This window comes from Anneissia japonica, unplaced genomic scaffold (genome assembly GCF_011630105.1).
Source record: "Anneissia japonica isolate Jap-2015-1 unplaced genomic scaffold, ASM1163010v1 scaffold287835_len3118868_cov185, whole genome shotgun sequence".
In the NCBI taxonomy this organism is placed as follows: Eukaryota; Metazoa; Echinodermata; class Crinoidea; order Comatulida; family Comatulidae; genus Anneissia; species Anneissia japonica.
The window spans coordinates 2,206,800-2,217,813 of NW_022737223.1; the positions used below are offsets into that span (position 1 = coordinate 2,206,800).

The window sequence follows — 11,014 nt, forward strand, 5'->3', positions numbered from 1 at the left end:
CAACAGTGGCAGATCCAGGAATTCGAAAGAGAGGTGAACCAGGGAGGGACATTCACAGACCGAGGAACCACTCACCTCAGCCCCACCATGGTTGGGGCTGAGGCAAGAAAATTTATGATTAGGGCATCTCTAGACGGCCGGAAATTATATTTGAATATATTTTTCATTTTTTCCTTAAAAAATGATGGGGGGGGGGGGTTGAATCAACCTCTGCTCAAAACATTCTTTATCCAGAATAGTCATAATCACGAAAAATGGACATGAAAAAACCAGATCACATCCTAAAAACAAACAGCAGTCACTAAGACATACATCAGGAGCTGACTCGATGGAATTTAATGTCATACCCAGGGAAGGGCACAGATCTGTTTTAAAAGGTGGAGGGAGAGGGCATTTTGTGAGTCGACAACCCACCTCAGCCTCACCATGGTTGGAGCTGAGAAAATTTGAGGAAATAGTACCTCTAGATGGCCTGAAATGACACTTTTAGTAAAATTCATCATCACCACCTCACCATTAGTCAAAATGAAGAGCCAAAAAAAATCCTCATGATCTTTTATCAGGGATTTTTGACAACCATAGATATCTTATAAATGTGTGTGTAATATACCACAGAAAACAAAGCTTAAAAACATTGTCTTTGAGTATGTACTTTACATAGGCCTACTTCAAAAACGTTATTTCACAACCACCTCAGCCCCACCATGGCTTGGGCTGAGGTGAGAAAATTTGAGGAAATAGTACCTATTGAGATGGCCGCAAATGACACTTTTATATAGTAAAATTCATCATCATCACATCACCATTATAGTCAAAATGAAACGGCAACAAATTTCTCATGATCTTTTATCAGGGATCTACTTAATATCCAGGACAACTTAGGCCTAACTATAGCTTACTAAGATTTACCTATATAATACTATATTATGATCAACGAATTAAAACTTTTTTTCACATTTAGCACAATTTTCACTTTTTATTGCTATTAATATTATTATCAATTATTACTATCGTCATCATCATCATCATCATTGTTATTATTATTATTAGTACTATTAGTAGTAGTATTATTAAACAAAAATTTAATGAAACTTGGAGAAGGATAAAAACGAAATTGAACCACAGTATCGGATTTCTATCTTAAAAGACCTGGCCTGAGATTTAATGGATTTAAGATTTTTTTAAATCACGCTTAGGCCTATGTGTTCTATTAGGCCTATGTATAACGTGTACTGATGCATATTTACATGTTTTAGATAGAAGTATTCATTTTGAGTGATCCCAGGAAAAGAATTTGTATTGGCTCAAGAATAAGCTTTAAAATTTGAACGCTGTGTACAAAGGGGGGGGGGGGAGCCGCAGCTCCCATGGCTCCCCACCTGGATACGTCCCTGCGCCACCCTAACACTGTAATCCGTGTACAGCATTTACCGTATAATTTTTGTATACCAATAAAGCGAAGAGCATGTATTTAATTTAAAAAAAGTTAGAAAAATATAAACCTATTCACTTACATACTTTTATTTCATTACAAATTAGTTTTGTATCTTATTGTATACTGTATATACATATTAGGACCTAGAATATAGTACCAATATTATAAGTAGTACATTTTGTCTACAAAAACAATAATTGGTGGTTTCCATTTTGAGTCGTCGAGACAAACATCTACCATAAAATCTTGAATAGAAGTTCTATGGGCTTAATCTCGAGAAGAAGCCCATCTAGAAAAGAAACCCCTCTCTTCAGTTAGCAAAAGTAATCTCGAAGAGAAGCCCATCTCAAAATGAAGCCCATGGGCTTCTAATCAAGATACTACTGGATTCTTTCGAGAGAGTACTTACATTCAAACTGATGTCATCTTTGATTATTATTATAGCCTGTCAGTATCAATATTTTTTATTGTACTAGCATGGTTAAAATATGAATAAAATAGCATTCATTTTGAAAATAAGTGCCTCCACCCCTCCTCCCCCCAAAATAATTATTATGAAAGCCAAATGGTGATGTCAAATTTGATTCTGGATGTCTTGCTTGCCGGTCGGGGAAGGGAGAGTTGATGAGGACTTGAATAACATCAAACAGGTGCTTGATCTGCAAGAAATGCTCGAATTCTTTGAAGTAAATCCTTCTTTACTTCATCAGGAACTAATTCTAAAATGGGGAAAAAAGGAGAAGTATGTTAATAAAATTTTGTAGGGCAATTATTGGATAGTTTCAATATTGTTGTTAGTATAGCTGGGCACTGTTTGACTGACAAATACAATTTTATATGACTGCAACACAATGTAGCACATGTGGCGGATCATGCTCAGACTGCCACCAACAATAGACCATGGCAGGTTCTGGGGGGGGGGGGCGAGTTGGCCCAACACTGAGAAAAAAAGAAAATTATATTCAAATTTAAGTCTGAGAGTGCCATTTCCAACCATCTAGAGGTTTCATAATCATAAATTTTCATGGTGGGACTGAGATGGTCTAGATTCTCCATCTGATTAAATTTTAGCAATTTTGAAGTTTTCTTGTAAACCTAACATTCTCAGTCAATTTTCTTTACTGCTCTTGTATGATGTTTTTGATATGTTTACAGTTTAAATGTACAGTAAATGACTCTAGTAAAAAAAAATTGTAAATGTCCCTTTCTGGACTGCCTCTTTTTCAAATTCCTGGATTCAATACAGATTGATACATCTTTATAAATATATATTACAATATAAAATTAGCACATATTTTCAATGCAATTCATAATAGATAGTGTAAGAGCTCTAAACCAAGGGTGGACATAAAAATTGGTCGGACGGCCAAAGTGAATTTTTAATTTATCACCGAGGGCCACACTCAAACATTTATGTTTCCAGGGTACTTTCAAAAACCTTCAAGCACTGCTTTTATAACGCTTCATGCTCAGTTTTAATGTACTTTTTACAAATGATTGGTGTTGGGCTGTAAAAAACAAGGTCTTTTCCAGCCAAAGATGTTGGCGGTGCGCACACATATGGTTTCTAATTCATTTTCGCGGACCCCAAAAAAAATCACTGTCAGGCCGCACTTTGCCCACCTGTGCCCTACACAGAATTTTTACATAAAACATTCCTATAACTAACCTCTTCCTTTTGGGGTAATTTCAGCTACTAAATCGTCGACGGTGACATGCTCTAAGCCTTTGGTTCTCACAACCTCTGAAAATGACAACACAGTACAGTATGTGCATCATTAGTTTGTAATTTATGCAAGATCCCACTAATTAAATAACATTTAAAAAAATGAAATTACCGTATTTATTTGTTTATTGTTGAGAAGAGTTTCTGAGGGGGATTTAATTGAAAGAGGCGTTTTTTATTTTTTGGGGTAAAACACCCCTTTATTTAATTGTAAATGTGGAACTACAAACATAATTACCATCAAAAATGTGTTATTGCATAATCATATAAAGTCTTACTGATCCACTTATAGAAAAAATGGAATTCTATTGGAGTAGAACATTAAAAGAATGTGTTAAAAATGATGTTGCTTCCATTAGAAATGTTTACAGTCATTTAGGAGGGTGTTTATTCGAAGAAAAAATAAATGCCTCTGGGTGTTTTCTTCGGGGGAGGTGTTTATTCCAAATCAGGCTCTAGAGGGAGAATATATTCGAGCAGGGCGTATATTCAAAGTGGGGCATTTATTTGAAAACGTAAATATTGTATTAATTAATTGTCTGAAATAAACAATAAATTTTGAAAACCATATACTACACACAAAATATTACTATCATTATCAAATTCAGATTCAACATCATCACCATTATTGTCGTAAGCGCCGTCACCATTATAATAATTATCAATACCCGTGTCATCTTTGATGTCGCTATCCTTGATGTCATAGTCGCAGCATGGTAATCATTGTTGTTTTCATCATGACAATATCATCAACGTTTCTTTTTGACTATTTTAATTTTTGTTAAGAAAATTTGTATGCATAAGTTTGTATGTTCATTGGTTCTCAGTGCATATAAGTTTATCATTATCATCATCATCATTTTATGATTTATCTTCCATGAACCAAGCATATCTATAAGCTCACCTTTGCAATAAGCTTTAAGTTCATCCCTCCAGCCACATTCAATAAGTTTTGTTCTTAACAATTCTTTTAGTCTGAAATCACACAATTTATATTACATAAGCTTCAAATAAAATTCTTTTACACCCTCCAAAAAAGTGTATGATGCAAACAATAACACCCCACAAAAATGGTCTAATATAAGAGCGAGTTCTGGGACTTATTAATATTACTGTATATTGCAATGTGGTAAGTGAATATTGATAATTTTCTGCTAACCCCCCACCCCCGAAAGAATGAGCACCTACACAATAAAATGTAGATTTGTGTCATTTTGAAATCAAAATTTTATCTTTCTCATAAAAAAGTACTTATGCCTATACTTTCTCCCTTATAGCATATGTTTTGTACTCTATTGAAAAGGTTGATAATTGTTAATGGCCCCTAAGTAAATATCATTTCATATTAAAAGATATTGTATTTTGTCATAATAATTCAGTAAAAATTATTTGGCCTTGCAAAATGGACAATATGTAATTTGAGCCCTATACTCACAAACATATATTGTTTTACAGTATTATTATCTGTCACATAATTTGTATCTTGGCAAAAATATATTTCTCATTGTGAAGGTGTAAATTTTTCATTGGAGCGGAACTCGTTTTTCTGCAGGAATCATCATTCGATGGATGGTTTGGCTTAAGTACAGCTGACAGAATTTAAAATTAAAAAATTATTCATTTACAGTCAGTCATTTTCTCTCACCTTTCTTTTTCTCCAGTCTCAATCATTTTCTGGTTAATTGAAGCTCTCATTTTCGCATCACGAAACTTCTTGTCATTTAATCTGAAAGACAAGTTGAAAAGCATGCACATAAAAAACTCGAGTGTTGTAGTACAACAGCTATGTTCCTGCCTAGACCTATCCCCCCCACCCACTTCGCATTCGCGCCTGTTCATTAAATAATTTTTTTTTCTTTCTTGTGGCTTAAAAGCGCCTTGAGACGGGTTTTTTTGTAGAAGGTGCTATATAAATACATGACCATTGACCACTGAATTACAGCCAAAATGATGCTACCATTAAGGCATACTGTAAATTTATTCAACTGCATAGAGGATATCTAAAAAATCAGCTCAAATTTGCGTAAAAAATCACTAGGAAAATAGGTCCATGGAATCTTAATAACTGCATAATTGCATTGGTTATTGAGATTTGTTCAAAGTTTAATTTTCGTCAAACTCTACTCGGAAATTGGCCCTTATTTTCTGAAATGTGTGGACGGATTTCTAGGCCAAATTTTTGAGTGGAATATATTAAACACGCAGGCCTTACTATACAGTCTGGAATTTAATTAGGACTAGGCCCCTATTACTAGGTATGGCATTTATTTTGCCAAGGAAATGCGTCACCCTAGCTAGGCCTAGGCCTAAGTCTTAAACTAGGCCTAGTAGGCTAGCTAGCTAAGGGCACATAGACAAATTTATTACATTATCACTCCCACCTGCGTCAAAAATTTTGGAAATATTGATGCGGGAATAATTTTATTTTATTTATTATTATTTATTTATTTTGTTGCATCATTTACTCTAACTGCATAAAAACAACTTTGCAAAAAACAAATGCTCACAAATTATACCCTTATTTTTTTTATAAGAACCAGTAAAATTTGGCCAGGCTCAGTGTTCTTACTTTTTTGTCCGATTTCAGGTTCACAATGTTCTTATTTTGTTCTTATGTTACACACTTTTCAAACATACAAATTATTATTGTACAGCAGTATACACTGTACTGGAAAGTAGGTAAAAAGTGGCCAAGGAAAAAATGGTTCCTGAAAAAAAAGCCACAGAAACAAAGCCCCGGTAAAAATGGCCACAAATGACACGTGGTACACCGGGAGCAGGTCAAAACGGCAAAAACCATAACAGCAATGACAAAAACGGCAATAAACCAAAACGGCAATGGTAAGTACCAAAATGGCAACAGACCAAAACAGCAATGACAACTACCAAAGCGACAATAGGCAAAGACCAAAACGGCAAAGGAGCAAAAATTAATGCCAAGAATGAAGCGCCACCGGGTGTGGGCAGCAGCTTATAATTTTCTGAATCATGTTTTTTTTTTTGTTATGTTTTTTTTTTTTTTACACATCCATGACTAGGCCTATATTATTTTAAAGTGTTATTTATTATTATTTTTTTTTCTTTCTCATTTTTTACTTTCATGGCATTATATTGTTTAGCCTCATTTTACCTGTATTTTAAGGTTTTAATTATTTAAATGTTCACTGCTTTTATATTTTATATATTACATATGTTCCCCCAATCTTTTTACTATTAAATTGTATGTTATTAATTATTATTATTATTATTAATGTTGTTGTTCTTTAAAGTGTTATTATTATATTTCTTTCGCAAATTTTTACTTTATTACATAAATTGTTTAGCTATTGAATTTGTATGTTACATCGTCGTCGTCGTCATTACCATTATTATTATTATTATAGTGTTTTTTTTTCTCTCGCTTTTTTACTTTTGCCATAAATTGTTTAGCCTCATGTTGTCAGTATTTTAAAGTTTTAATTATTTAAATATTTACTGCTTTTATACTGTGATTTTGGTTTATTGCCGTTTTGACTTAGGCTTATTGCCGTTTTGGTCTTGCCGTTTTGACTTATTGCCGTTCTGGTTGAAAAGTGTTGCTGTTTTGATTTTTTGCCGTTTTGGTCATTGCCGTTTTGACTTATTGCTATTTTGGTTTTTTGCTGTTCTGTCCAGAAACCGGTACACCTACTGAAATGTATTATAGAGGGTATTCCATAGTTACACCTACTGCACATAAGGTAGATATAATTTTTTGGCTTTTCTAGTTTTTTAATATAAAAATCACATTCGACATTTTACCTCAGCCTCAATTTGTTCTTATACAGTACTGTTCTTTATTTTTAAGCAATTTCAGCCTCAGTGTTCTTTAAAAAAAAAGTGTAAATATTAAAGGAATTGGCTCTGAATTCGGCAGACTTAAAACTACTACTACTAACTAGCCTAGCTAGGCCTAGTAAGCCTAGGCCTGTAGTTGTAGACCTAGGCTAGCTAGGCCTAGTAGTAGTACCACTAATTACTGGTAGTAGAAAAAAGAGTAGTGTAGGCATAGTAGTAGTATGCCCTAGCCTAGGTTTTAGTACTACTACTAGCCTGGGTCCTACTAAATACCACACGGAACACACGGGACCACTCGCGACCACTCGGGAACACACGGGTGGAAAAATGATAAAAATATTATCACACGAGAGTAGAAAAGTACTTAATAATCAATAGAAACCAACTTTTAGAACGGTAATTATCCAAATTCTGTTAAAGATCGATGCATCTTCATTTTGTTTTGTTGGTTTTTCCCGTCCGTGACTCGGTATGTAAAATGCGTTGACATTGTGCATCAGTAACGCATTGACGTGTCAGCAGAAACGCATTCAACCATGACCTTTATGTCTGTGTTTCATAGCATCAATCAAGATAGGCCGTTATATACTGCCATGTGAACTGTAATAAACCTATTCTACATAAAACGAAAATGAGAATTTGAATTGTTATGTATTATTATTAAATTGATCGTTTATTTTTATTTTCTGTCAAGCTCGTAAATGTTTTTTTTTTTCTTTTTCAGTGTAGGGCCTACATCAATGGAATAAAGAAGATTGCATTAATATAAAATATATTATTATTATTAGAAGTGAATAAATACAAAACTCAACTTTGTTGTACTGTAGTAAAGAATTAGCTTCAATTTGGTTACCAGTAGGGGGTATATTTATTTTGTCTGGAACTGTTGTCCTAAATACAGAATTTCTAAATTCATCACAGTATATTGTATAAGTAACGTCTGCTAATTAGATGATGCATCAGCTCTGTTCAGCTATATAAACCATTTGTTATTTTATAAAGTATAGGCCTACGCCTTTATGCTAATAAAGTGTTTAAAGGTGGTTTATTGCAGGAACGGCCGAGATATTCATATATTTATGTCACTAATTTTAACCTTCGTTATTTTTTCTAAAATAATGTGTTGTGCTCTTTATTTATTTACCATTTATATCCATTACACATCTTTCAATTAATTGTTATCGTGCTCTGTGAGGATGAATTTGGAAGATTCTCATTAAATTGAATAAAACCCACAGAGGCCTAGAATGGAAATTTTTTGGCCCCTATTTCTTTCAGTAAGTTAATCAGACTTCACGTAGAGTGCCTTGAATACTTTACTGTAGAATAAGCCTCATGATTATAATAATAAATTATTGAGCTTACACTCCCAATGTTACAGTGCGTCAAAACTAACAAAATTACATTAAAAAGCACTAACACAATATTTGAAAGAACCTTTCTTTCATCTTTTTATCTATTTATTTACCTTATTGTTTATCCTGGGGGACTGCTCAGGGATAAAATCCCTGGTCCTCCGCGGATCCCAGCAAAGAAGATAACAAACAGTGAAACACAAAAAAAAAATAAATAAAAAAAAAATAAAATAAAACATACACATTAAAAACATACGGTACATTGAAACACAAAAAGCGGTACTACTGCCATTTTTTTTTTTTCATAGAAAAAAATCTCAAAATACCATCTTTAAAAACATTACAGTATTCGTAAGTTAACTAGATTTGTCTCTGGGCTAAAGCATAACTACAGAATCAATACAAATTAAAAAAAAAAAATTAAATTAAAAAATTAAGAGACAAAAACACTTAAGTATACAAATACAAAGCAGATACATTAATAAATACAGTACTGTAGAATACTTAGGCCATACAATAGGCATACATGCAGGATGAAATGTACGTAGTGAATGTGGTAGAGGTCAAGGTTGAATGCGTCTCAATGTCAACGCATTACCTTCCGAAGCACGGCGGAAGAGCCTGTAAAAAAAATTATTTTTACCATATTTTGGACAATTACCGGCGCTAATGCACTTTAGTACTGTAACACTTCTATCTTCAAAACTTGTCTTTTTACCTACTGTGTGCTCCTAACAATATCATACGGTGTTTCTTCATTCAGATTCTGCTTAAATAACATTGGTTTTTAGTATTTTATTACTAAAAACCACTGCCTATGGCTCCATCCGTCATCTCCAATGGCGAATTGGCGATCGAGCCTAATGCTGTTGCCAGAAATCAAACTTTATGATTTGGTGTTGCCAGAATTAGTAAATCAAAATGAAGCTTCAGATATTTAGAACTTATTGTAGAGCACAAGACTACACTAAAACAGTATGACAATTTCGATGGCTCCTGAAAGAAGGGAAAAGGAAGGCAGCAGAACATGCATACATTATGAAAGAATGTATAAATAAATATGTAGGTCCTAAGTGCAATGCCCCGACAAGGGGTCAGATTTCCCCGACGAAATAATAGCTGTTGTCCCTAAATGTAATATGTCATTATTAATATTGCGCTGTACCAGAACAACGATATAAACAATACAGATAAAAATACAAATAACAATTTATGAAAAGGCATCTCTTTAACAAAATAAAAAAAAAAATCAAACCTGGCAACGAACAGAGCTGTCCTTAAAATTGGATAACAACCTGGCAATTAATTATTTATAAACAAACATCGCGAGTCGCTACCGTCATGAATCGCTGGGAAAGAACGTTGTTTTTAGTAATAAAATGCTAAAATCTGGTGTAATTAGTGAGAGAACTTGATGAAAAAGAATCGTGAGATATTGTTAGGAGTGCACAGTAGGTAAAAAGACAATTTTTGAAGATAGAAGTGTTACAGTACTAAAGTGCATTAGCGCCCAATTACCATTATAAAAGTTGGTTTTCATTGATTATAAAGCAGTTTTATACTCTTGTGTGGTAATTATTGTAATCATTTTTGCACCCGTGTGGCCTCGAGTGGTCCCGTGTGTTCCGTGTGGTATTTAGTAGGACCGACTAGCCTAGCCTAGGCTAGTACTACTAACTAGTGGTGTAGGCAGGCTAGGCTGGCCTGTATGTAGGAGAGAGAGAGGGAGGCCTAGGCTAGGCCTACCTAGCAATCATGCAAACAATCCAATGTTCGGTTCTAGCTAGCTAACTAAACTCATGCATAGGGCTCACTACTACGTCGATTATTAAAGAAATGATGGAGATCATCATACTCAGCCATTGTTTCCGCAGCAGGCCCTAGCTTGATCTTGATCGAATCTTTGTTGGAAATGTCGCCCCCGCTGTTACTGCTGTTGTCAAAAGATACTAGAAATACAAGATAGAGCACTCGCATTGTAAATGAGGCGAAAATCGTGCCCAACGTAGGCTGCGCCCTTTTTTTTAACCATGCAAGTTTTCTACACTTACCGAAAGATCCACTGATTAATCTCAGATAAGAAAGTATAATACATACTCCAAGTATTGAAATACACGCCATCGTGTTGGGATTCAATATTTCGACATTAATTATGTCATCATCAGGAATTTTTTTCTACACTTCGTGCCCAACGTACAGGGCGCCCTTCTGTTGCTAAGTACAGAGCCATAGATAGAAAGAGTTGCGACATTGAGAATTTAGAAGCCATTTTGTGTCATACGCGATGCGCGTTCTGTGTCTAACGTGATGTGCGTTCCTGTGTATAACATTGTATAAATACAGTTAACAGCCTCCTGTATAGTTTAATTCCATCTAATCTTTTTAGCAGTCGAATTTCATGTAACTGTATTTATAGATTTTTCTTTTAATGATTTCACTACTTTATATCCAATTTCATATTATAAATACTGTAATAATTTACTATTTTTATGCAGTTGTTTAATCCTCGCCGATAGACCGAGAGAGCCCCCTCGATGGCAAGCATTCTTCAATTAGGCAATTCTGCCATATAGACCCTAAATTAGCTCCTGCTATTTTTGCAAAATAAATGATATGTGACGACTAGCAAAAATTTATTAAATATGTATATCAAAATGTAATTAAAATCCGATAGGGTATATA

At 34.1% G+C, this 11,014-nt stretch overlaps 1 protein-coding gene across 2 annotated transcripts; it reads right to left on the bottom strand.

The window, feature by feature from the left end:
• Positions 1 to 1,505: 1,505 nt before the first annotated feature.
• Positions 1,506 to 10,436, bottom strand: LOC117117112 (transcription and mRNA export factor ENY2-like). Of its 2 annotated transcripts, XM_033261309.1 has the most exons (6): positions 10,384 to 10,436; positions 10,188 to 10,281; positions 4,807 to 4,887; positions 4,066 to 4,136; positions 3,105 to 3,179; positions 1,506 to 2,154 (listed from the first exon to the last, which is right to left on the bottom strand). In XM_033261309.1, exons 2-6 carry the CDS (start codon positions 10,193 to 10,195, stop codon positions 2,078 to 2,080), a joined length of 312 nt encoding a protein of 103 aa, XP_033117200.1. In that variant the 5' UTR covers positions 10,196 to 10,281; positions 10,384 to 10,436; the 3' UTR covers positions 1,506 to 2,077. The 2 variants fall into 2 exon arrangements, with proteins under 2 accessions (XP_033117200.1, XP_033117198.1); XM_033261307.1 differs by lacking the exon at positions 10,384 to 10,436 and having other exon boundaries at positions 10,188 to 10,324.
• Between the last annotated feature and the right edge of the window lie 578 nt (positions 10,437 to 11,014).

Excerpts from the sequence above, each read along its gene's own strand:
- LOC117117112 (XM_033261307.1), bottom strand. The coding sequence starts at position 10,309 with ATGCGAGTGCTCTATCTTGTATTTCTAGTATCTTTTGACAACAGCAGT. Across the intron at positions 4,888-10,187 it reads GCTGCGGAAACAATGGCTGA|ATTAAATGACAAGAAGTTTC; the intron begins GTATGATGATCT and ends CTTGTCTTTCAG. Across the intron at positions 3,180-4,065 it reads ACTTAAAGCTTATTGCAAAG|AGGTTGTGAGAACCAAAGGC; the intron begins GTGAGCTTATAG and ends TGTCATTTTCAG.